Below are 25,390 nucleotides of genomic sequence, written 5' to 3'. Positions count from 1 at the left end.
CAAGTCTGGCTATAATAATTAAATTCCATCAGCCACAGGTAAAGCTGTTGTGAGCATTCTAATTAACTGTCTTTCACAACACTTTAGAGATCTCTGAGCTGAAAAGCAGATTGAGGCATAATGGACATGCTCTTCACTGAGCAACAAAACTAAGAAGTCTGGTAAAGATATTACCACTCATCTGGACACTGGGAACAATTTACAAAGACCAATTAACTTGCCACCCCAAACATCTTTGGGAGGTGATATGAAATGGGAGCACCCGGAGCAACTCAGAGTCACAGTGAAAATGAGTGTTGGAGGTGTGCATTGAGCCTGGGTCTGTAGAGCTGAGATAGATAGTAGCTGTGCTAGCTTAAAAACTTAATCGTCAACAGAGATGGATAATGAAGGATTTTTCTCAAATTCTTTACTGTATTCATAAAACATGGAAGAGTACAACTTAGGACTTTTGGTCCCTTTAACCCAATCTAAAGAACAATCTAACCCTTCCCTCCCACAATTCTCCCATTTTATAATGACAGGAAAAGCACAATCATTACCAATTCACCATCTACTCAACCTCATCCAGACTGGGGTCAAGCAAGGCTCTATAATTCTACCTAATGTCCTAGGGGGCAATACTTTATCTTGCCTCCAGTAGACTGCTTGCTGGAGATTACAGGGCAAGTGCGAAACTGCTCAGCATTTGTCTTTAGAACCAAAAGATCAGTTTCAGTCATTGAGTTACAGAATGCAGCACTTCATTTGTTTATGTGCACACTTCCACCTGGAAATCATTGGTCACCCTGTAACTATGTGAAAATCCCAGAGAACACTTGAACTAGAAGTGTTTGGGAGGTCTGATTTGGTGAATTGTGGCTCAGGATGGGGTTGGGTTCTGTGGCTAATATACTGGAAGTGATTGGCAATTGGGGGGATTAATAAGTTAGAAGAATGAGAATTTTAAAGACAAATTTTGCTTGGACAACTGCTAATGTCCATCAGAAAGTACGGTATGTCAAGAGAGAGGAGTTTAGAAAGGACTCACGCCTGAGGAAGGCTAGCTAGGGATGCACTCAAATAGTTAATGTACGTATCAAAGGCATAGATGAGTGTTGGAGCAGTGGATGAGCAGAGGTAGTGATTGTGGGGCACCGATGCAACGTTGAGCAATGTCCCATTGATCTTTTATTAGTGAGTTGTAAATTTGTAACACACTAGGAAGTATAGATGATAGACTGAGGGTTTAAAAGAATGATGTAGATAGTATGTAAACTTTAGCTGTGATATGTATTGCTTTTGTGAATTGTGATAAGGATCTTGAGTTTTATAATTGCTGGAGATTTTGCAAAACCAGTTTGTAAATTAAGAGTTTTTAAAAGACTGAACAAAAACATACTAAATCAAAACTTGTTAATGGGGAAATAAGGAATTATTTTGAAGTTTTGAGATCTGCTGGAAGAATGGGATGGGAACTATTGGAGTATAAAGTTGCATTGTTTGCTGTGTAACCAAAACTATGTAGTCAGCTTTGTATTTGCTATGTATGTATCCAATTTAGTAGGAGAATGAAATCTCTGTATTGTCTCTGTACTACTAAACACATCAATGCCTTGAGAATGTAGCCAAATAAGAAGATAATGGTGTGTTAATGAGTACATGGAGCAGAAGCAGTTGAATGACAGCTGGGATTACTGTATTGAGCAGTGCCATCAAACGAATTGTGACAGGGTGTTTTACTGACTGGAATTAGCATACATTTAAGAAACAAGAATGGATGGAAGCATTGTCTGAGGATTTGGGAAGCAGGGATACTAATGTTTAGCACTGTTGTTAAATATTTTATACATCCTAGAGCAGGGGTCAGCAACCTTTACCACTGAAAGAGCCACTTGGACCCATTTCCCACAGAAAAGAAAACACTGGGAGCCGCAAAACCCGTTTGACATTTAAAATGAAATAACACTGCATACAACGTTTTGTTTTGCCTTTATGCTATGTATAAACAAACTATAATGTGTTGCATTTATGAAATTGATGAACTCCTGCAGAGAAAACGAAATTACATTTCTGCATGCAACAAAAACATTTTGAACTCCGAAAAAAAGACGTTGGGTTGAAGGTTACTTTTAAGTAAAATACTCAAATGTCTATTTGAGTCCTTCTTGTATTTATGAAAAACGCCAAACTTAAATTTGCCGCCAGCAGCAAACCAAAAATAACGTCAGCCAGCTGTCAACCTGAAAAATAAAAGGACTATTTCACTGAACAATGAAAACATATGAATATACGTAAAATAATAGGCAATTAAAATATTTATCATACTTGGTCAGGTTGACTCACACCTGACAATGCAGTCGTATTCAGTAGGGATGGATCGATGCTTAGAGGAGTGACCGGGAAGGATAATGTGTTTTTTTCCTCTCTGAACTCACAGAAGCGTTTCTCAAACGATGTTTGCATTGCGATGATTGCAGAATGTAAATACTCCGAATTTATCATGTCGTGACCTTGTTTGAACTCTCTCAAATTGGGGAAGTGAGACAATGTGCCTTTCTGTAAATCTCTGGCAAGCACTGTCAACTTGCGCTCGAATGCCAAAACATCCTCCAACATGTGCAGGGCTGTACGTCCTTACCCCTGAAGAGCTGTGTTCAGCGTGTTCAGGTGCGCTGTCATGTCTACCATGAAGTGTAGCTTTTCCAGCTACTTTGGCTGTTCCAGCTCAGGAAAGGTGAGCCCTTTGCTGCCCAGGAAAGTTTTCACTTCTTCCAGAGACGCGACAAAGCGTTTCAGCACCTCCCCTCTGGACAGCCTGCGATAAAAACACGTTGTAGCGGTGTGCTACACGCAGTCAGTAAACTGCAGTCAAAGATAGCTTTATTCGAACTAAACAGCCTTGCTTTTAAGCCTCCCTCAACCCGCCCCCCATGGGCGCGGATGCTGCAAAAGACACGTACTCACAAACCCCGTAGGCTATCTCCCTTAGCCTGAACGCTGGCTAATTGTGAGCCGGTTCGGATGTGTCAGGAAATGGGTCGCCACAACGTCTTATTTAGATTGTACAAGATCACCATAATCTTCAAATTTAGAATTACATTTCAAAAACTAACAAACTAACATAAAATACATTTTAATTAAATACTGACCAATTATTTCCCAAAGCAACAGGGAGCCGCAGCACAGACGTAAAAGAGCCACATGTGGCTCCGGAGCCGCGGGTTGCCGACTCCCGTCCTAGAGCATGGGTCCTTTTTATGCCATGGATCAATACCATTAAACAAGGAGTTCCTTGACCTCAGCTTGAAAACCCCTGGCCTAGAGGGCCTTAAAAAACTTGAGCTTAACATGAGTTATATAGCACAGAAACGGACCCCTCGTCCCAACTTGTTCATGCAAAGAGAATTTTGAGTCTATCCGATGAGGTCTTGAGTTGACAGGGACCCACGGGTTTACAGTTATGTTCTTTGAGGGCACAAATAGGAGATTCAGCATTCTACATGAGACCAGCTTGGAGTTTAGAATTGTGAAATGTCTAATCCAGCATCAAGCAATTTCAAAATTAGTATGGTGAAAATATACCAGATTTTAAGATTGTTTACAGCTTTATTTGATGAGTTAGAGATTGAATTGAACTTCTTTATTATTGCTTCCTCAAGTCGCAGTGCTTATTGATCAGTCAGTTTGATACTAGCCTTTTGCTAGTACAATAGATTTTAGCTAATTGGGCCATCGGTTAATTGGGGCAGCCAGTTATTTGGGACAACTCTTGAAGAACAAAACTAATCAGGAAAATAGCCAGGATTTTCCTTTGTTTATTTGGGACACTATGCTGCTTAATTGGGACAGGAAATTGTTGCCAAACAATTTCTAACTAGCATCAGTTGTGTGATTTTGTGTGGCCATTAGGCACTACACTGTGCTTATGTTATATTATTCATTTGGGTAGATGGGTGCCAATGGAAAAGGCAGTGCTTTTTGACACAATGCCATGCAGGAAGGCAGGCCATTATCTGCACTGGCTTTCTGCTGATTTTGTTTATTTACAGTCAATGGAGAAAAAAGCAGCATACTCGGGATTAGCTGCTCCGTCAATAACTATCAGGAGGCAACAGTTTTATAGTAGTGTACTGATAGCGTTCTAATTCATTCTGTATTTTCTTTAAATACATCATTTGTTAAATAATAATTTTTTTTTAATGGCTTTTGACTATTTCCATGAAACTTTGGCTAATTGTGGCAGCTGCTTAATTGGGCCAAAATGTACTGGTCCCGATATGTTGTAGTTAACTGGAATTATGTCTGTTCCAAACCAGTGCATTTGGGATGTACATGTAACTACTGTAGGATAGACATCCAGGATCTTTTTCCCAGGGTTTAAATATCAAACACTGGAAGAGCATAACTTTTTTTTCTAATTTATTTTTTATTGAAGTTCATCATCAGACAAACATTTCCATAAGATGTATTTCAGATACTATACATACAGCTGAGAGAGGGAAAGGTTTAATGGAGTAATACTGTTGTAGTGGGTACCCGGAATACACTGCTAAGACGGGTTGTAAAAACAGTGGCATTTAAGAGGCTTTTGAATGGAGGGTTACGGATTAGTTTAATTGGGCATCAACACAGGCATTGTGGGTTGAAGGACATCTTCCTGTGCTGTGGTGTACTATTTAAAGTTTTATGTAAATTATTTTATTTAGTTTAATTAGTTGGCGATACAGCATGGAACAGGCCCTTTCAGTCCTTTGTACCATGCTGCTCCAGCAACCAAGAACACCAGTTTGTACCCTAACCTAGTCACGGGACAATTTACAATGATGTCATTGGAATGAGGGAACAAGCCGGAGCATCCAGGAAAAACCTATGCCTTCCATGGGAGGACTTCTTACAGAATAGTACTAACCATTACACTACTGTTGATGTAAGAATTTCTCCCTCCACCACCCACTCAGGTGATGTGCTCCAGATTCCAATCGTCCCCGGGTATAAAAAGTTGCAATATATCCTCCTTACCTAAACTTATAACTTCTAGTTTTAGGTAACTCTTCTCTAAGTAAAGTTTTCAGCTATTTACCAGTTAAGCTCCTCATAATTTTGTGCATCTGTCAAGTACCCTCAACCACTTCCTAGCTTTTATACTTTTAGCAAGTGAATGACTCTGGGTGAATACAAAACATGATACAAACAAGTAGAAGATGATGTTTCCTACTAGGACAAGAGGGCTCATCCTCAGAATAGAAAGACATCCCTCCAGAATGGAGATGAGGAATTTCTTTAGCCAGAGGTTGATGAATCTGTGGAATTCATTGTTATAAATGGCACTGGAGCCAAATCACTGAGTATATTTAAAATGGAGGTTGATTGATCCTTTATTAGTAAGGGCTTCAGCAATTAGGAGGAGAAGGCAGGAGACAGGGGTTGAAAGGGGTAATAAATCAGCCATGATGAAGTGGCGGAGCAGAATTGATGGGCTAAAGGGCCCAATTGTGCTCCTATGTTTTAGGGTGTTATAAAGCCTACTCCCTTATGCTAAAACTGATAAAAAAAAATTATCTTTGGTGAATGGTTGTCATTACTTGTGGTTGGGGATTAGGGGTGTGGTAGAGTGTAACTCAGGCTTAATGGAAGCTTTAGAGCTATCTTCTCTAATACCTGATGCATCTAAGGATGGCAAGACAAGGGTTTCTAAACCCAGGTGGCTGATGTTGGGAGTGGTGAATAGAAAGATAGAGGAATAGCACCAGTAATCTGGGTTCAATTCCCGTCACTGTCTAAGGAGTTTGTACCTTCTTCCATTGACCACATGGTTTTCCTCCAGGTTCTTCGATTTCCTTCCACGTTCCAAAGACATGCAAGTTAGGGGTTAGTGAGTTGTGGGTAGGCAATGTTGGAACCTGAAGCATGGCAACTTTTGGGGGCTGCCCCCAGCACATCCTTAGACCTCATTGTTCATTGATGCAATTGAGGCGTTTCCCAGTATGTTTCAATCAAGTGTGATAAATAAAGTTAAACTTTTCATTGCACGAAAGCACAGGTCAAACTCTAGAGCTGGTTTGGAAGAGGGTTACAAAGAAAATTTGTAGGTGTGGTATTTTGGTATTAGTAGGGATGGTGAACCAATGGAGGATAGCAAGTGCTGTTCATGGCTTGAATTGAAAGGTAGAGTAGACGAATGAGTGGCTATTAAACTAGTGCAGATAGCAAGGTTTCAGGTTCTTGGATCATTGAAATCTCACAGGAGGTACAGGTTGCACTTTTACTGAAGGGGCATTAATATCCTGGCCGAGTGGGAACCAGAGAGCAAAGTCAGAAACTGGAAGAGTTAAGAAAGTAATGTCATGACCAGTAAGAACTGTAAGGAGCAAGGTTATAGACAGGTTGGACAGGTTGAAGTGAGCATAGTTTAATGCTAGGAGCATGATGGTAAAGCATTGGTCAGTACATGGAATTATGTAACAAAGAATTGGTTAAGAGAGGGACAGAAATGGATGCTTAAGTGTTCCAGGGTTTTGATGTTTTAGAAAAGATGGAGGAGGAGATAAGAGGGTGGGTGAAGAAGTTGTGCTCTTTAATCAGAAACAATTACACAGTTGCATTCAAAGGGACACAATGGAGGGATCATTCACTGAGTATGGGTGGTAGAACTCTAATTAAGAAAGGTGTAATTACTCTGGGATTATAATGCAGGCCCCTCCAATAGCCACCAGGACATTAAGGAACAGATATGCAGGGTGATAAGAGAAGGGTGTAAAAACAACAGGGTTGTTGCAGTGAATGACTACAACTTCCTTAATATAGACTGGGACCTCCTTTAGTGCAGAAACATTTAAGACAGGGCAGAATTTGTTGTGCATGTCAGGAGGTTTTTAAAAATTTTATATGTCGATATAAAATCGACATCTTTCCAGCAGCAAGAGGAGGGGCCGAACTTCTTGTGGTGTTCGGTGGTGAGCCTGGCCAAGTGACTGACCTTACTTTCAGTGAGAGTACAGTTGTGGAACAGTGTTCTTGACCCCCTGAGTTTTAAGACTTTTGAGATATTGATCTGTGTGGTACTCACAGGACAGTATTAAATTGGACCAGGGCAAATTACAAGAATTTCAGGCAGGAACCAGGGAAGAGTTAAGAGTGCAGCTGTTTTTGGGCAAGTACACCCCTGACATGTGGAGAGTGTTTAAAGATAAACAGCACAGAGAGTAGGACAGCTCTATTCCAATAAGAAGGAAGGACAAGGGTGGCAAGGTAAGGGAATACTACTGCATGTTGAGAGAGTTGGTGAATTTATTCAAGAATCTAAAGGAAATCCACTAAGGTTTAGGAGGTTAAAGTCAAGCTTGAAGAAGATAAGAAACCAGAAAAGAACTCGAGGGACTCAGGAAAGCCAGCAAAGACAATGAAAAGTCCTTGGCAAATAGCAATAAAGGGAATCTAACAGTGTTTTGTACATCAATAGCAAGAGGATAGCTAAAGAGTAGGTGGGACCACTCGAGGATTAAGGAGGGGGTCCTACTGGAAGGTGGGGTAATAAATCTTCTTACCAATGAGAAGAACATGGAAGATAGGAAGATCAGGGTAGAGCTTGCAAATTTTGAAATTTAATAGAATGAAATTCTACTAGGATGAAATTTAATAGAATTTGGGGCCTGGGGCCTTGACCAATATCTTTGTGTCTTCTGCATCCACAGGAAAGGATCAGGAGGATGGACAAGGTGCTAATGTTCTTCCATTATTCAAATAGGGAAACAAGGTTAATCCGGAAAACTATAGATCATGACTCTCACACGGAAGTTACTAGAGAGCAACCTTTCTTAGGAATAGGGTGTATGATTTATAAGAATTGGAAAACCATAGCAGAATTAGGATAAGACTGTGTAGGGCAAGTTGTAACTTACTAACATGATTGAGTTATTTGAGGTGATTATTAAGGTAGAGCTGTGTGTTGATAGTATCATTTTTCCCCAAGGTTGAAATGTCTAATACCAGCGGGCATGCATTTAAGGTACAAGGATGTGTTAAAATCAGAGTGGTGGGTGTCTGTAACGACTACCTAGGGTAGTGGTGGAGGCAAATACCATAGATGCTCTTGGATAACCACATGAATGTGCAGGAAATGGAAGGATACGACATTGTATAGGCCAGGCATGGGCAAACTACGGCCCGCGGGCCATATGCTTAAGCTTTTTAATCCGGCCCGCAGAACTTGATGAAATTATATTAATAAACCTTGTTAATGTTTTTTCCCCACAATTCTGGCATTTTCCCAATAGATGACGCACTCTATATACATTGACCTTTGTTGAGGTGCAGCGTATTACTCCACATTTGCGCTTTACTTTGTGACCTTGTGGCGACCCATTTCCTGGCACATCCGAACCGGCTCACAATTAGCCAGAGTTCCGGCTAAGGGAGATAGCCTGCGGGGATTTGCGAGCACAGAGCTCCGCATATTGGCGCGCTCTCACTGTTCTGTCATTGTACGGGTCGTTGTTGAGTTTTGGCACAGGGGACAATTGAATAAGAAGGAGCAGGACAAGTAGACCTGCATCTCCTACCGTTTTTGAAATAAAGACAGTCAGGAGGAGAGTGATGATGATAATATCTTGAAGGATAACAGAATTTTCAGTGCTTTAAAATAATAACTGTTACTATTAAAAAAAAGCTGTATTTTATTCATTTAATTTTCAGTGTTTTAAAAGACATTTCAATAAATAGCTAAATACCATGGGACTTCAAAGACAGATATTTTGTTGTAATGCATTTGTTCATTTTCAATTGAAATTAAAGCACATGATTTCTACATATCCCATGATATTTTATTTTCTCTTATGAGGTGTATTACCAAAACACTCGTCCATCTGCTCCTGGTCCGGCCCCCCCTGTCAAATTTTAGAACCCTTTGTGGCCCTCAAGTCAAAAAGTTTGCCCACCCCTGGTATAGGCAGAAGGGGTTAGCTTAATTGGGCATTTGCTTACTGATCAGTGTGGCACTGCATTGTGGGTTGAAATTCATGTTCCTTTGCTGTGCCTTTCTAAGAATACGTTGATGGTGAGTAGAACAGGCTAGGTTTCAAATAGAATACAGTCGGCCTTCCTTATCCGCGGGTTCCGCATGTGCGGATTCAACCAACAGCGGTAGGGAAAACCCGGAAGTTCACTCTCCAGCATTTGTTGATGAGCGTTGTTCGCCTTGAGTCTTGTGAATGAGAGGAGTTTAAGGCTAGTAAGGTATGGCTGGCTAGCTACGTAAAATGCCTCAAGAACTTAAGGATCACGGGAGAATCTGGATCGGCTGTTGCTGAGACGGCATCAGCTTTCCCAGAAGAGCTACGATGGTTGCAACTGTACTGAACATGTAGACTTTTTTTCTTGTCATTTTTCCTTAAACAATACAATATAACAACTATTAACATAGCAGTTATATTGTATTAGCTATTGTAAGTAATACAGAGATGATTTAAAATACACATGAGGATGTGCATTGGTTATAGGCAAATACTATGCCATTTTATATAAGGGACGAGCATCTGTTTTTTGGTATCTGCGCGGGGGGGGGGGGGGGGGGGAGGTGTCCTGGAACCAATCCCCTGCAGATAAGGAAGGCCAACTACGTTTGTATATTGAGATTTTATTTTGGATGTAAATGTTCTACCGATTGCAATTCTTTTCAGTTGGGCTCACAATATAGAAATGCAATGTCACTGTTAACTTGAACATACCAGGGTTCAATCATGCATTTCTCTTTCTGGTTATTAATCAGTGAATAATGCCCAAGTGCTTATGTGCATTTAAGTGAGAAGGACAAAGTGAGGATTGACAGTGGTGAAACTCCTGTTGAGTCAATGACTGCCATTTAGGGCCCCAAGTGAGGCGACCCTTCACCTGTAAGTCTGTTGGGGTTATCTACTGTATCCGTCCCAGTGTGGCCTCTTGTATATTGGGGAGACCACTTTGCCGAGCACCTATTCTCCATCTACCAGAAAAAGCGGGATCTCCCAGTAGCCATCCATTTAATTCCACTTCTCGTTCCCATTCCGACATGTCAACAGTAGAGGGTTTTTTAAAATCTCTGTGTGGCAGAAGAATAGTTGTACAGCATTAGGGCATTGACGCAAGACAGTTAATTTTTCTAGTTTTTTTCTCTGCTAGTGTCTTAATTCTGTGAAACACTTTCTTGTACTCTACTTTTATGTACTGCATAGTCCCTGTATCGTGAATTAATTATATGCTTATGTCGATAATGTAAAATTCTCTATCATTGTTTCCAGTGTCATGATAACAATGATGCATAAAGTCAGATTAAATATTAAAACAATGTTCATGTTATTTGCATGTATAAAGTGGGCATGGCCCAAAGCTTATGATTAACACACACCTGGCATCAGTGGTTGACAAAAGTCATATTATTTAACCACATGCATAACTTTGCAAGAGCATTAAGCAACTGCTAAGGGTATCTCTGGGTCAAACAGTATCTAGTGGGGGAAGTAATTGTCAGTGTTTTGCAGGGTTTCAGCTTGAAAGATCAACATCTCCTACACCCCGCCCCCACCACATATCCCGCTTGACCCTCCAGCACTTTATTGCTCCAGGGTCCAGCATCTGTAGTCTCTTGAGTCTGTATAGCTTTGCATAATCCTGCCTGATAATGTAATTCCCCTATCCATCAGATATCTATCTAGCTCCTTCTTGAAAGCATCCAGAGAATTGTCCTCCACTGTCTTCCGAGGCAGTGCATTCCACACCTCCACAACTCTCTGGGAGAAGAAGTTTTTCCTCAACTCTGTTTTAAATAACTGACCTCTTAATCTCAATCCATGCCCTCTGGTACTGGACTCTCCCAACATCTGGAACATATTTCCTGCCTCAATCCTATCAAATCCTTTAATTATCTTAAACGTTTCAATCAGATCCCCTCTCAATCTCCTCAATTCCAGTGTGTACAAGCCCAATCTCTCCAATCTCTCTGTGTAAGACAGTCCTGCCATCTCAGGAATCAACCTAGTGAATCTACGCTGCACTTCCTCGATTGCCAGAATGTCCTTCCTTAAACCTGGAGACCAAAACTGTACACAGTATTCCAGGTGTGGTCTCACCAGGGCCCTGTACAAATGCAAAAGGATATCCTTGCTCTTGTACTCAATTCCCCTTGTAACAAAGGCCAACATTCCATTTGCCCTCTTCACTGCCTGTTGCACTTGCTCATTCACCTTCATTGACTGATGAACTAGGACTCCTAGGTCTCTTTGCATTTCTCCCTTACCTAACTCAACACTGTTCAGACAATACTCTGCCCTCTTGTTCCTGCTTCCAAAGTGGATAACTTCACATTTATTCACATTGAATGACATCTGCCAAGTATCTGCCCACTCACCCAGCCTATCCAAGTCTCCCTGTATTCCCCTAACGTCCTCTTTGCATGTCACACTGCCACCCAGTTTAGTATCGTCAGCAAACTTGCTGATATAGTTTTCAATGCCCTCATCTAAATCGTTGACATAAATCGTAAAGAGCTGTGGTCCCAATACAGAGCCCTGTGGTACCCCACTAGTCACCTCCAGCCAGTCCGAGAAGCACCCATTCACTGCTACCCTTTGCTTTCTATCTGCCAATCAGTTTTCTATCCATGTTGAAACCCTGCCCCCAATGCCATGAGCTCTGATTTTACTCACCTATGTGGCACCTTATCGAATGCCTTCTGAAAATCTAGGTACACTACATCCACTGGCTTACCCTCATCTAACATCCTTGTTACACCCTCAAAAAACTCCAACAGATTAGTCAAGCATGATTTGCCCTTGGTAAATCCATGCTGGCTCGGCCTAATCCTATTACTGCCATCAAGATATGCCACTATTTCGTCCTTAATAATGGACTCAAGCATCTTCCCCATGACTGACAGGGCGATAGTTCTCCGTTTTCTCCTTCCCTCCCTTCTTGAAAAGTGGGATAACATTAGCCACTCTCCAATCTTCAGGAACTGATCCTGAATCTAAGGAACATTGGAAAATGATTACCAATGCATCCGCAATTTCCTGAGCCACCTCTTTTAGAACCCTCTTTTAGAAACAATATTATCATCCTTTCCCCACAAGCATCTATTCTCCCTTCTCTCAAAGTACAGCTCCTACAAAGATCACTTTGATTTGAGGCCACAATGGCATTAGTTAATGAAATCAATTAATTAACTTTCTGTTTGCACTTTCCACAGGTGTGGAGGAACAGTGGGGGCAATTGTCACCTGCCCATTGGAAGTGATTAAGACACGGCTCCAGTCCTCGGGTTTAACACTTCGCCCAGTCTACATTCCACAGGTCAACCTCAGTACAATCAATGGACCGGGTGTTGTTCGGCCAGCACGTGTCGCACCAGGACTTTTCCAAGTTCTAAAGTAAGTGGATTATTTCCATTTGTTTTTATTTTGTTTTCTGTGTAAAAGTCATAAATTGTCTTCTAGGTATTGAGTTGGGTATTGACGTGTGTTGTTCCAAGTAGTATCCTGGATGGTTCAGTGATTGCCCAATCAGTGCGTCTCAAGTTAGTTATTAATTGGTAAAGTAAGATAAATAGGTGTTGAAATAGTAGGCTTTACAGTTCCTGGAGGCCACTCTGTCATTCAGTATGTCCTTGGCTGATAGAGTATCTCATTTACTTTTTCACGTAATCTTTATCACTTGATTTTTTTAAACTGTCCAAAATTACCTTCACTTTGTCTAGTTCTTTGATAAGTTCAAATACTTCCTTCCATTTGTCTCTCTGCATTAAAATATTAGAACAATCCCAGTTTCTCAAGTCTACTGCCTTTAATAGAAGTTCTTCTGGGGCCTTTAGCTCGCAGTGGAGCACCTTGATAACCTCTTGTTTTCCATCATACAGTGTTGATGGTCTGGTTCGAGTTCAGCAATATTTCTGTAGTCCATTGTATCCACTGTACAAGGGATTGGATTATACAACTTCATAGAAACATAGAAAACCTACACCCCAATACAGACCTTTCGGCCCACAATGCTGTGCCGAACATGTACTTACTTTAGAAATTACCTAGGGTTACCCATAGCCCTCTATTTTTCTTGGCTTCATGTACCTATCCAGGAGCCTCTGAAAAGACTTTATCATATCCACCCCCACCACCGTTGCCGGCAGCCCATTCTACACACTCATCACTCTGCGTTTTAAAAAAAAACAACTTACCCTTGACATCTCCTCTGTACCTGCTTCCAAGCATCTTAAAACTGTGCCCTCTTATGTTAGCTGGCCTTACCTATTTGCATCTCTCACAATGGGGACAAGAAGTCATTCACTTAGGGGCAGTTCTATTAATTCCTGAGCCACCCCCTCATTCTTTACAGCATCCCAGTAGATTGGTGATCAGGTACTAGTTGGCTGAGTTTGACCACAGATGCGCTTCCCAACTGTGGAGCGATGCGCAAGCCAGAGCAGTACATTATGGAGAGCAAGCTGTTGCTCATGAGGCCGGCTCCCCCTCTCCGTGCAGCTGATGCAAAGGAACTGCAGAAACCGACACAGTTCGGCACCAGCTGCACTGCAGGAGTTGTCAGTCAGCATCGAACTCAACATAGGATCTCTTAAGGGCTGCAGCTCTGTTTTTTTTCCCTTGAATTCTTCCCTGTAAGTGTGTATAGCCACAAGGCAGTGGAGGTTTGTGATCAGAGTTTTCCTTGTCCTATATGAGCTTACAACTCCATCTGCCCAAAATGACTGGCTTTAAGGTGCCTCAAGTCAACCCAGCTGATCAGAATTGAACACAATACTCTTGTTTCAGCCATGCCCAGTGCTCAGTGCTTTTGTACTGCCATTTTATGAAGCCTAGTGTACTGAATATTTTATTCATTTCTTTAAGACTATATGACATAGGAACATAATTAGGCTCCACCATTCTGTCATGGCTGATCTATTTTTCCTCTCAATCCCATTCTCCTGCCTTCTCCTTGTAACCTTTGACTCCTTTACTTAATAATCTATCAACTTTCACTCTATAAGTATACCCAATGATTTGGCTCCAATGTTATCTGTAGCAATTATTTCCACAGATACACAACCCATTGACTAATAAAGTTCCTCCTCAACCCATGGATTTATGCATGTGTATACTTAGATTTTTTTTTCCTGCCCCATTTTCAGAAGTATACCTTTTTATGCTCTGGTTTTTCAATTATCTATCAAAGTTTATATTTGGTTTGCTTGTTTTATCAGACTCAATATTTTCTTTAAGTCTATAGCTATCATATGTTTAACATCTTTACATCATTGATGGATTTAGAGCTCATAGTACTCTTTATACTCAAGGCTAAGTAATTTCTGTATTTAAAAAAGCATTGTCTTGGTAACAGTGCAGAAGAAACAGTACTTTACATCTGCCTTTAGGCCAAAGCCAATTTTGCATCCATGTGCTTAGTTAGGCCTATTCCTGGTTGCAAGATGTACAGTTGGGGTCACTATCAAGGCCTTGGATTTTTACAACTAATTAGAATGACATGAACAAAGGAACTGAAGGTAATTGCTGATTATGTAATGACATGTAGTAAATTACATAGTGAAGCATACATAAACTTATAAAAGGATATAGATCATAAAACCACAAGATACGAGCAGAATCAGGTCACTTGACCCATCCAGTCCACTCCATTATTCCACCGTAGAAATTACTTCAAGTGGACCAAGAGCTGGCAAATATAATTTTGCCATATTTTTTTGCCAAGGAAAAAGAAAAAAAATGAGGTATATTCTTTAAGTGTTGAGAGATTGAAGAACATTGAGATGCAGAGCATCTGGTTGTCCTCGCATGTGATTCACAAATGCTCATACATAGGTACAACCAGTGATCTGGAAAATCTGTAGCTTGTTATTGTTTATTGCAAGCGTGTTGAATCTCAAACCACAGAGGTTCATGAAAAGTTGAAATGTTGGGTATGCAGATGAACCTCTCTGCTTCAGGCACACTACCCTCTGTCCTCACACTCCCTGAACTTTCTTCTGTTTCCGTTCCCCTTTCTCCCCCCCCCCCCCATTACTCCTTTCCTCTCTTCAATTCTCCTTGTAGTTTTCCCAATAAAATCCTTTACCAACATCTCAGCTGCTGGCCATTTATTCTTTCCCAGAGTGAAGCCGGATACTGGATGCCATCATATGCCATCTCCAGAGTCCTGAACACCCTTCCACCACAATTCCAGAGGTTATACTGCCTGAAATCCACAGCTGGTGCAGAACTCTTAAACCTCTTCCAGAACATTTCAGCAGTCGTAAACTGCCCACCAACTACTGCCCATGTCATCCAATTACAGCTTCCCTCTTCTCTGGGCTGAGAAGAGTTCCTATGCATAATTTCTCAGTCAATTGAGAAGGTATTCTTGAGTAGTAGCATCTCACTTATCATCTCCCATCAGTTAGAAGTACTGTACAGAGAAATCGCAGCATGTTCCCAACTGAATATAAGATGGTAAATTAATATCTGTCTACGTAAAAGTAATCATAGTAGGTATATTTATGAAATAGCTGACTGAACAAAAAGCAAAATCACTGACTTTCTCTGGTTCTCCACCTCTGGATCTTCCTTATTCCCTCTGCTGCTCCTGAGTTCTCAGTGGACTCTGTTTGCTGCTAAAATATGACTGTCTTCAATTTTTTTTACGGGTGCCACGGTAGTGTAGTGGTTAGAATTCAATTCTGGCACCATCTGTAAGGAGTTCTGTTTGTAAACACCTGGGTTTTCCCCCACAGTCCAATGCCATACTGGTCAGTAGGTGTGTTGCTGGGCAGCACAGTTCATTGGGATAGAAGTGCCTGTTCTGTGCTATACCTTGTATATGATAAAGATCATGTACAGTAACCATAAAAGATCAATGCTTCTTATGCCATCCCTAAACCCACTGGGACCTCTGTCTCGTACATCTTTTATATTCTACAGATTGTTCACTGCAAATGCTTACAGAAGAAATAATGGCATCAGGTCAAGTATGGATAACTACCAGTAAAGTACTTTGGGATGCTCTGAGAGTATGAAAGGCTTGTGTATTCAGATTTATGTACCGTTGTATGTAATTAGGAAATATTCAGATTAGATTTAGTCTGTTCCAGGAAAGCAGATGCACTATGCTTTCGCAATGAGTGAGGATGGGAACCGAAAGGTCCACTGAGCAAATTTGAATAGTTTTAGACTATTATAGCCAGCTTCCAATCAGCTTTGCATGACTACTTGTAAAGTGTTGCAAGATTTTCTATTTCAGAATCTTTAAGATTTTGTATGTAAAGGAGAAGAGCAAGTATACATTTAAACTGGAGACTAAATTAATGTTTATGCTACCTGATAGTTATCTGACAACAATTAATCCAGCACCTTCCATGCAGTAACTAAAGTTCAAATTTGTTTAGAGCATTTTTAAAAAATCAGATGTCTAAGGCAACCAAGGAAATTGTAGAGTAACAATTAGCCAAAAATGCTTATGACCGTCGCCTGAAATATATTAAAAAACAGATAATGAATGCTGTAAGTATTCAGCAGGCCAGGCAACTTTAAAGATTAACATTGCAAGTTGTTAATATTTCATAAATTCTTAGTACAGCTATAAATATCGTGTTCACCAGGTGGATTTTTAAGAACTGAAAGTTCAGAGTGGGACTGAGAAGGGGATTTCAGAGTATATACTCAGCCAGTCAAAGATATAACCTTGAGAAAGGATTCAGTAGCTTTATTCAGTGCTCTGAATTCAACAAGATTTATTGCACTTTGTCACTATAACATTGCAAAAGTTCACCCACAGTATTCTTTTATTTCATAAATTTCTAAATATTTGAATTGCATTTTGCAGATCCATTTTGGAAAAAGAGGGACCAAGATCACTTTTCAGAGGACTGGGACCTAACTTGATTGGTGTTATTCCATCAAGGTAAATTTAACCGCATTCTTTTAGAGGGAGGAAATATTCTTCGGTCTTAGTTTGGTTAATAGGCTCTTGTAACCATTTAATGTGCATTCTTAATACCTCATTAGTATCTCTTGGCTTGTGATAACAAATTGTGCAGTATTCAAACCTGTATTCGAAAATAATATATGTGACCTCATTTTACTATATATTCATGCCACAAAAGGAAGAACTCCTTATTTAATATGTTGACTAGCCACCTTTCTTTGTGAAAGGTATCACTCAAACTATTGTTTACCCCTTGATGGCCATTGACTATCAAACTCCTTACTTCTGGTTTTTTGAACCAGAGGGGATAACATTGCTCAACTTCAGTCACCCTAACCCTGAACTGATCCCACAATGTATGGGCTTGTTTTCAGGGACTCTTCATCTCATGTTCTTGATATTTATTGCTTATTTATTTATTATCATTTTTTGTATTCGCAATTGTTGTCTTTTGCACATTGATAGTCTATACAGTTTTGTCTGCAGTTTTGATCCATTCTATCGTGTTTCTATGTATTTACTGTGAATGTCTACAGGAAAATGAATCTCAACCATTGAAGTACTTGTTTTGTTCAGTTGCTGCCTTGATGTCACGGCCCATCACTGTAACTTAAGTGAAATTCTTTCACTGATCTTTCAAGAATTAATAGATTCTGGCATTGTACAGGATGACTGGAAAATTACAAATGTTACTTTGCTACTTAGGAAGGATGGGAGGCAGCAGAAAGCAAACTATAGACCTGTTAGCCTGATATCAGTAGTTGGGAAGTTGTTAGAATTGATTGTTAAGGATGAGATTATGGAGTACCTGGAGACACATAACCAAGATAGGCCAAAGCCAGCATGGTTTCCTGAAAGGAGGAATCCTGCCTGACTAACCTACAGCAATTTTTTGAGGAAATTACAAACAGGGCGGACAAAGGAGATGTTGTGGATATGGTGTACTTGGACTCTCAGAAGGCCTTTGACAAAGTACTGCTCATGAGACTGCTTAGCAAGATAAGAGCCCATGGAATTGCAGGGTAGTCACTAGCATGGGTGGAGAAAGTGTATGGTCATGCACTTTGGTTGAAGAAATAAGCAGGCAGACTATCATTAGATGGGGAGAGAATTCAAAATGCAGAGATGCAAAGGGACTTGGGAGTCCTTGTGTAGGATTCCCTAAAGGTTAACCTCCAGGTTGAGTCGGTGGTGAAGAAGGCGAATGCAATGTTGGCATTCGTTTCTAGAGGTATAGAATATAAGAGCATGGATGTGATGTTGAGGCTCTATAAGGCACTCGTAAGACCATGTGGAGTATTTTGTGCAGTTTTGGGCTCCTTAGTTTTGAAAGGTTATACTGACATTGGAGAGGGTGAATCAGAGAAGATTCACAACAATGGTTCCAAGAATAGGGTTACCATATGAGGAACATCTGACAGCTCTTGGGCTGTATTCACTGGAGTTCATGAGAATGAAGGGGGATCTCATAGAAACATGCCAAATATTAAAAGCCCTGAACAGATTAGATACGGCAAAGTTATGGTAGGGAAGTCTGGGACAAGAGGGCACAACTTCAGAATTGAAGGACGTCCATTTAGAACAAAGATGTGGAGAAATTACTTTAGTCAGAGGGTGGTAAGTCCGTGAAATTTGTTGCCATGAGTGGCTGTGGAGACCAAGTCTTGAGGTATATTTAAGGCAGAGATAGGTTCTTGATTAGCTAGGGCAGTAAAGGGTATGGGGAGAAGGCAGGGGAGTGGGGATGACTGGAAGAATTGGATCAGCCCATGATTGAATGGTGGGGCACATTCAATGGGCCGAATGGCCTACTTTTGCTCCTCTGTCTTATGGTCTTAAGTGACACTGCAATACCTTGCCAATGACTGATTGGCTGGATTGAAGTTGTGCACTTTTGTTTTTGAGCATGCAATCTGAATCTTAAGTTTGTATTTTGAATTATATATATTTTTAAATGTATAAGGCTCAAGTATTGAGGATGAAATTAATTGGCATGTTTAGCAATTGAGGTATTATGTACTTCTCTGTTCAAAGCATTTTGGATATGTACTTCTATATCCAAAGCTGCTTTTTCAATCGAAGAATGGAACATTGCTGGGGGTAGTGGTAGAGAGAGGTAGGTTAGAGACAGCTTAAAAAACACTTTGATAGGCACACCGATGAAAGAAAAGTAAAGGGCTACGGTATGTGGAAGAGAAATGATATATTGATCTTGGAGTTGGTTAAAAGTTAGTGCAATATCGGGCTGAAGGGCCTGGACTGTGCTTGTGCTATACTGTTGCATTCTAGAATCATTGTATTTCCTGAAGACACTTAATAAGTTGTCTCTATTATGTCTATACAGGGCGATCTACTTTGCTGCCTACTCTAAAGCCAAGGAGAAATGTAATGCAATCTTTGTACCACACTCTAATGTTGTCAACATGTGTTCAGCTGGCTTTGCAAGTAAGTATTTTTAATTAGATGTTTTTTGTATATAAGGTAAAGGTTTATACCTCTTTCTACAACTTAGATGTTGTGTACCATTTACCCAGATGTCTGTATTCTTAATAAAATTATGCAAGTTTTATCTTTATCAACAAGTGAGGTTTTAACTTGCAGCCAACTAACTGATATTAATGGACTCTTGCCTTACCAAAGTCTTATTTACTTGCACTGATAGGCACATTTCAATGTTAGTTTGAATGATTATAGCTATACCCTGTACTGGGATGGATCTTGAGCAGTGGACAGACCAATACGTGCTGTGTGAGCTGCCTCTCCTAGGTTTGCAGATCACTGCTCTGGGTACCACCCCATTTCAGCACTTTGCTTAATCTGCCATCTCTGCGTGCAGTTGATTAAGAGTATTAAATAGTTTGGAGCTGGACAGAGGATTTGCCTGTTTCCCACCACCTTGCCCTGCCTGTTGCTACAAGGGGTTGTTCCCTGTGCCAAGCTGGTTTACTTGTTTAGGCTCCGTTTTCAGGATTAGTAGTTGGCAAAGCCACCTGCCAAGTGCTTGTTCCTGGCCCCATTAGTGCACTGTGTTAAAATATTGAACCTGGCAGCATATTTGTAAATCTACTGTTTGACTGAATTGTTGTACTTTCGGATTTTTAATTCATTATTTCAAGAAGTGTCAAAAGGAAGTAAATAGTCGTAGCGCAATGGATTCAGGCCCAGCAAGCTAAGGGCCCACTCAGCTAGGCCCAGTTTCCTGCGTTGAGCCTATTACCCTCCAAGCACTGCCCCTTCATACACACCTAATACTAGTATACCTGTCTTCAACCAATTCCTCTGGCAGTTAGTTCCACACACTCAACACCCTATCTGTGGAAGAAGTTGCCCATTGGGTTCCTTTTAAATCTTTCCCCTCTCACCATAAATTTATGTCCCCTAATTTTAGACTCCTTACCCTGCGGGAAAAGATGATTACCACTCATCTTGTCTATGCCTCTGTGTCTCATTCTCCTACATTCTAAGGGATAAAGGCCTAACCCAGCCAACCTCTCCATATAACTCAAGCCCTCTAGTCCTGGCAAGATCCTCAAATACTTTCCAGTTTAACCTCATCTTGGCTATCACAGGGTGAGCAAACTATACACAGTGCTCCAAGCATAGCTTCACCAATGACTTAGACAACATACACTTGCCCTCATTTACCTTTTAGATACCTCTTTTTAAAAAAAATCTCTAAAAGGTTTATCAAGCATCACTTTTCACACACAAAGCCATGCTGTCTCCTAATCAGACTCTGCCAATCTAAATGCTAGTAGATCCTGTCCCTCAGAATTTACTCCAGTAACTCTTCTCCACTACCAGTGTCAGGCCTGTGGTTCCCTGACTTGTCCATGTTAAATAATGGAACACAATTAGCCACCATCCAGTCTTTGGGAATTTAGCAGAGGCTGACGATGAAGAAAATAGTTCTGCAAAGGTCTCCAGAGTTTCCTCTCCAGCCTTCTATAAAGACCAAAGATGTACCCTAGGAGATTCATCCACCTTAATCTGCAAATGTTTCCTTGACTGGTAGAGATAAAGGATCAATTTTATTTACCGTATATATTTCCATATATTAAGATTTTGGTGTGGTTGTTGGTGCAGCATGCAACAAAAAACACATCCAAAAATTATAAGAATAAAGAATTAGATTAAAAAAAAGGTTAAAGTACAGATATTGAATAGTGTGCATAAATACGTAAATATCAGCATGTATTTACAATATAAACAGCATTATAAAGTGTTTGAAGTATTTACAGTGTAGTGAAGTGACTGATATATTTAGAGGAGGGTGTGGCTGACTATCCTCCAAAGCATCTGCATTTGTTTATCTCTTGCCTCTTGAGTAACCACTATTTTCTCCTCTGCCATACTGAGGAGAAAAAAAAACATTAAAAATCCAGCCTCTCTCCTGCAGTTCAAGACATAAGTAGCTCTGCTGATTTCTAAGGGAACCTACTCTCTCTCTCACCTTCCTTTTTACTCTAAATGTAATTATACAACCTCTTGGAGTTTTTCCTTGGCCTTATCTGCCAGGTCTATCCTCTTCGCCCTCCTAAAGATTCAAGAGTTTATTGTCATTCTTCGATTAAAGGAGAACAAATTGATATTTACTCCAGATCTGATGCAGCATAAAAAACACCATAAGTATAAAGTACACAATTAAAAAATCAATAAATATAAAAGCAATCCTATAAAACACAATGTACAAGTAACTGTTATGTACTCAGACTGATTCAGTGTACATAGTGGTGCTAGGTGATGTGGATGGGTGGGTTAGTGGGTGGATGTGTTGATCAGCCTGACAGCTTGGGGGAAGTAATTGTTTCTGAGTCAAGTAGTGGTCATGGCGTGGATGCTGTGTTGCTTCTTCCCTGATGGGAATGGGACAAACAGTCCATAACCATGCCAGTATTCTTAATCTTTTTATGGTCATGAAGCAATTCACTCCATCCAGAATTTTTAAAGTCAATGAATGCTTTTTTCTAGAACTTGTATAACTTACATTAAAATGTAACCTTTTAATACACTAGGCTTTATCACAAACACATTGATGAACCCCATTTGGTTGGTTAAAACAAGAATGCAGCTGGAAAGCAGGTAGGTTGTACTTCTGAATTTATTTTAGGATGTGCACTTGTTTTATTACAATATAATTTTAACAATTAAAAATGCTTCTGTATTTTATTTAGTTCCTTGTTATCTGGTTGCAGGAAACGAGGTGAAAAAGCAACAAATGCTTTCCAGTGTGCAAGGCACGTCTATCAAACTGAAGGATTCAAGGGGTTTTACAGAGGTTTAACTGCCTCATATGCTGGGATCTCCGAGACTGTGATTCACTTTGTTATTTATGAAGCCTTGAAGAAACATTTGGAGGAATGGAGGATCACTGTGAGGGAGAACAATAAGAATGTTTCAGACTTCCTCGGATTAATGATCGCTGCAGGAATTTCAAAGACATGTGCGTCTTGTACTGCCTATCCTCATGGTTAGTATTCTTCCTCCTCCTGGTTTGGCATGAAGTGTGGAGGGAAGGAATCTTTGACAGTGGTCATGGGAAGCTGGAAGGGGTAAATGGGAGAGGATGAGTGGGATGATGAGGAGTTAATAGATCTGAGATTGTGGAGGGTATGTGAGGAAAAGGGCTGTTAATAATCTGAGTCCAGGGAGATGGGCTAAAACTGAGGTAACATTGCAATGTTCCTCTGGGATCAAGGCACAAATTACAGTACATAAATCACATATAGTACATAAATAATATTAACACAAAAGATAATAAAATGACAACAGTTTGTTTTGAAACCCAGAATATTTTCCCTTTAGAGTTTAATGTGTTACAAATCAAACATTAATGTTTGATTAATGCATGCACATGTAGATGCAATTAAGAAAAAAAATCAAAGCCTAAAATTAATATTGCTGTTCAAGAAAATTGCAAATGCCTACAAATACTAAACAAAACCCATGTGAGCAACCATTCAGTGATTCTAATTTCTGTATGTGTGAGCAACACACACAAAATGCTCATTGACTTTTTATTGCCCCTTACCCGTAGATGCTGCCTGACTTACTTGCATTTTGTGTGTGTTGCTTAAGATTTCCAGCATCTGTAGAATCTCTTTGTGCTAATGTATTTGTGAGGATATATTGTTTTTACCTTTGGTTGATGACTCTCTCATAAAGACTTAATGGCAAGATTGGCCCGTCTTCTAGGTCAGTACAGTTATGGTGAGAGGAAGAGTCATAGAATACTACAGCCACAGAAATAGACCCTTCGACTCATCTAGTCCCTGCTGAACTATTATCCTGCCTAGTCTCATCACATTTCATCTTGACCATAGCCTTCCCTACCACTCCCATCCATGCACCTATCCAAAATCTTAAATATTGAAATCAATCCTGCATCCACCACATCCGCTGTTAGCTCGTTCCACACTCTCACTGCCCTCTGAGTGAAGAAGTAACTCCTAATGTTCCCTTTAAACATTTCGCCTTTCACCCTTAACCCATGACTTCTGGTTCTAGTCTCACCCAACCTTAATGGATGAAGCCTGCTTGTATTTACCCTATCCCTACTCCTCATAAATTTGCATACCTGTACCAAATCTCCCCTCATTTTCCTATGTTCCAGGGACAAAAGTCCCAATCTAACCAATCTTTTAACTCACATCCTCAAGTCTTGGTGACATCCATTTAAATTTTGATTGGTTGAAGGAGCTTTGATGCTAAAGTGGAAAACTGCAAGAAAAAAACCTATTTATTTGTTTTTCAGAAGTAATAAGGACGAGGTTACGGGAAGAAGGCACGAAATATAAGGCATTTTTGCAAACGGCACGTTTAGTGGCAATAGAGGAAGGTTACAGTGCCTTCTATAGAGGACTACAAGCCCAGCTGATTCGCCAGATTCCAAACACTGCCATTATGATGACCACATACGAACTGATCGTTCATATCTTCGGATAGCATTGGAAATAAATGGACGCTCAGCAATGGAAGGTTTCTGTGTTGTTGCAGTGCAATGTCATTATGATGACCCATAAACTAGGGAAAAATGTAGGAAGTCACTGAGCAGATTAGGTACCGTTCATGCAAAGCACAAAGACACTATTTTCTTCCTGGATCCAAGCCAGAGTGTGATACAGGTGCCACTTCTGGGATTAACATCATATATTGTGACCAGGGCATCTGCTATGTGATGACATCTACACAAAGTGTACGTGCCATTGTAGGTGCTGGCATTATCTTCAAGCTATATCTTCCATGATCTGTTAGAAATGGTATGTTAAGATTAGCTATCTGGGCAAGTTTTCAGATGGTTACAATTAACTGATGTTAGGCAAGATTCATCACCAATGGAAAATAAGCAGGAAACATTGATAGAACAAAGATATTATTTTCTCTGAAAATAATCTGTGCAGTGATAACTTATGCTTTGGCCTCTAGACACCACTATTTATTTTAAAGGTAACTAAAAAAAATTCTTGCAAATTTAATTTGTGTTACCTTTCCCTCTTGGAAAGCATAGGATATTTTTTTGATCCTTCTGAAAACTGGGAAACACTGAAAGGAATGTATGTATATTTGTAATGTATGTGGCTTATGTAGATATGTTCAGGTAGAATGTATTTATACTGGGTACAGTATGAAATGCATGCTACATGTAGTAACGAGAGAAAACAGCAGCAAAATATTAATTTATTCAGTTTAATGTGTCAACAAAACTTAGAACCTGAAAAATGGTGTTTTGTTATTTTAAAGGGAAATGTAGTCTTTATTGGCTCTAGAGATAATAACTTGCTATTTTGTCCCTATTAATTATCTTTGTTTACAATTCAGTTTCCCCCAAAAATTTAGTAGATAGATTGTTCAGAATTCAGTCTTGACCAAACACCAAAACCTGATGCTTTTGTTTATATTTAAAATGACTAGCTCTGCTGTACTTTACTGTTAATTTATTGAAATTTTTGAATTCACTATTGTATCAACAAAAGGTTAGAAACCTACAACAACGATAGTAAAAGAAAACTCTGCTATTAATTTCATATGTGTGCCTTATAGATTTCACCAATGATCAAACAAACAATGGAATGGAGTGAAGATGTCTTTGGTCGAGAGTGTTGCAAGTCTTTATAGTTGTTACAGACTCATTCCTATACCTCTCTTAAAACACTTCATTTAGTATCTACGATAAAGAAAAGGGGAGAGGAAGAGATGCATTCTATTGCAATGCTTAAAAAAATTTCAATAGGTATCAGTGTACTAGCTAAAGCCAGAATGTCAAACATTTGGTATGACTTTATTAGGTATTAACCTTTAAAGGACAATAATAATCAGTATAGCGTGTGTTCAGCATGTGTTACTGTTAGTTTATTTTAAAAATGAATTGGTTGAAAATTCCCATCTGAATAAATATTTGCACCATTCATTTCTTACCAAGCACTGTGTTTATTTAAACCTTTAACCATAATTTGGGAGCAACCAAACTTGATCTGTGC

General features: G+C 39.9%; 1 protein-coding gene across 1 annotated transcript in view; it reads left to right on the top strand.

The window, feature by feature from the left end:
* slc25a33 (solute carrier family 25 member 33) overlaps positions 1–25,318 on the top strand; it is a 35,954-nt gene extending 10,636 nt beyond the window's left edge. The window contains exons 2-7 of the mRNA XM_059952283.1: positions 12,197–12,376; positions 16,812–16,889; positions 19,258–19,358; positions 21,929–21,995; positions 22,109–22,383; positions 23,668–25,318. Of these exons, the coding sequence (XP_059808266.1) occupies positions 12,197–12,376; positions 16,812–16,889; positions 19,258–19,358; positions 21,929–21,995; positions 22,109–22,383; positions 23,668–23,858 (892 nt within the window). The 3' untranslated portion in view covers positions 23,859–25,318. The remainder of the gene's footprint in view (positions 1–12,196; positions 12,377–16,811; positions 16,890–19,257; positions 19,359–21,928; positions 21,996–22,108; positions 22,384–23,667) is intronic.
* The last annotated feature ends 72 nt before the right edge of the window (positions 25,319–25,390 follow it).

This window comes from Hypanus sabinus, chromosome 27, assembly GCF_030144855.1.
Source record: "Hypanus sabinus isolate sHypSab1 chromosome 27, sHypSab1.hap1, whole genome shotgun sequence".
In the NCBI taxonomy this organism is placed as follows: domain Eukaryota; kingdom Metazoa; phylum Chordata; class Chondrichthyes; order Myliobatiformes; family Dasyatidae; genus Hypanus; species Hypanus sabinus.
Note: the sequence above shows the minus strand (reverse complement) of the source record. Positions and strands in the feature narration are given on the sequence as shown.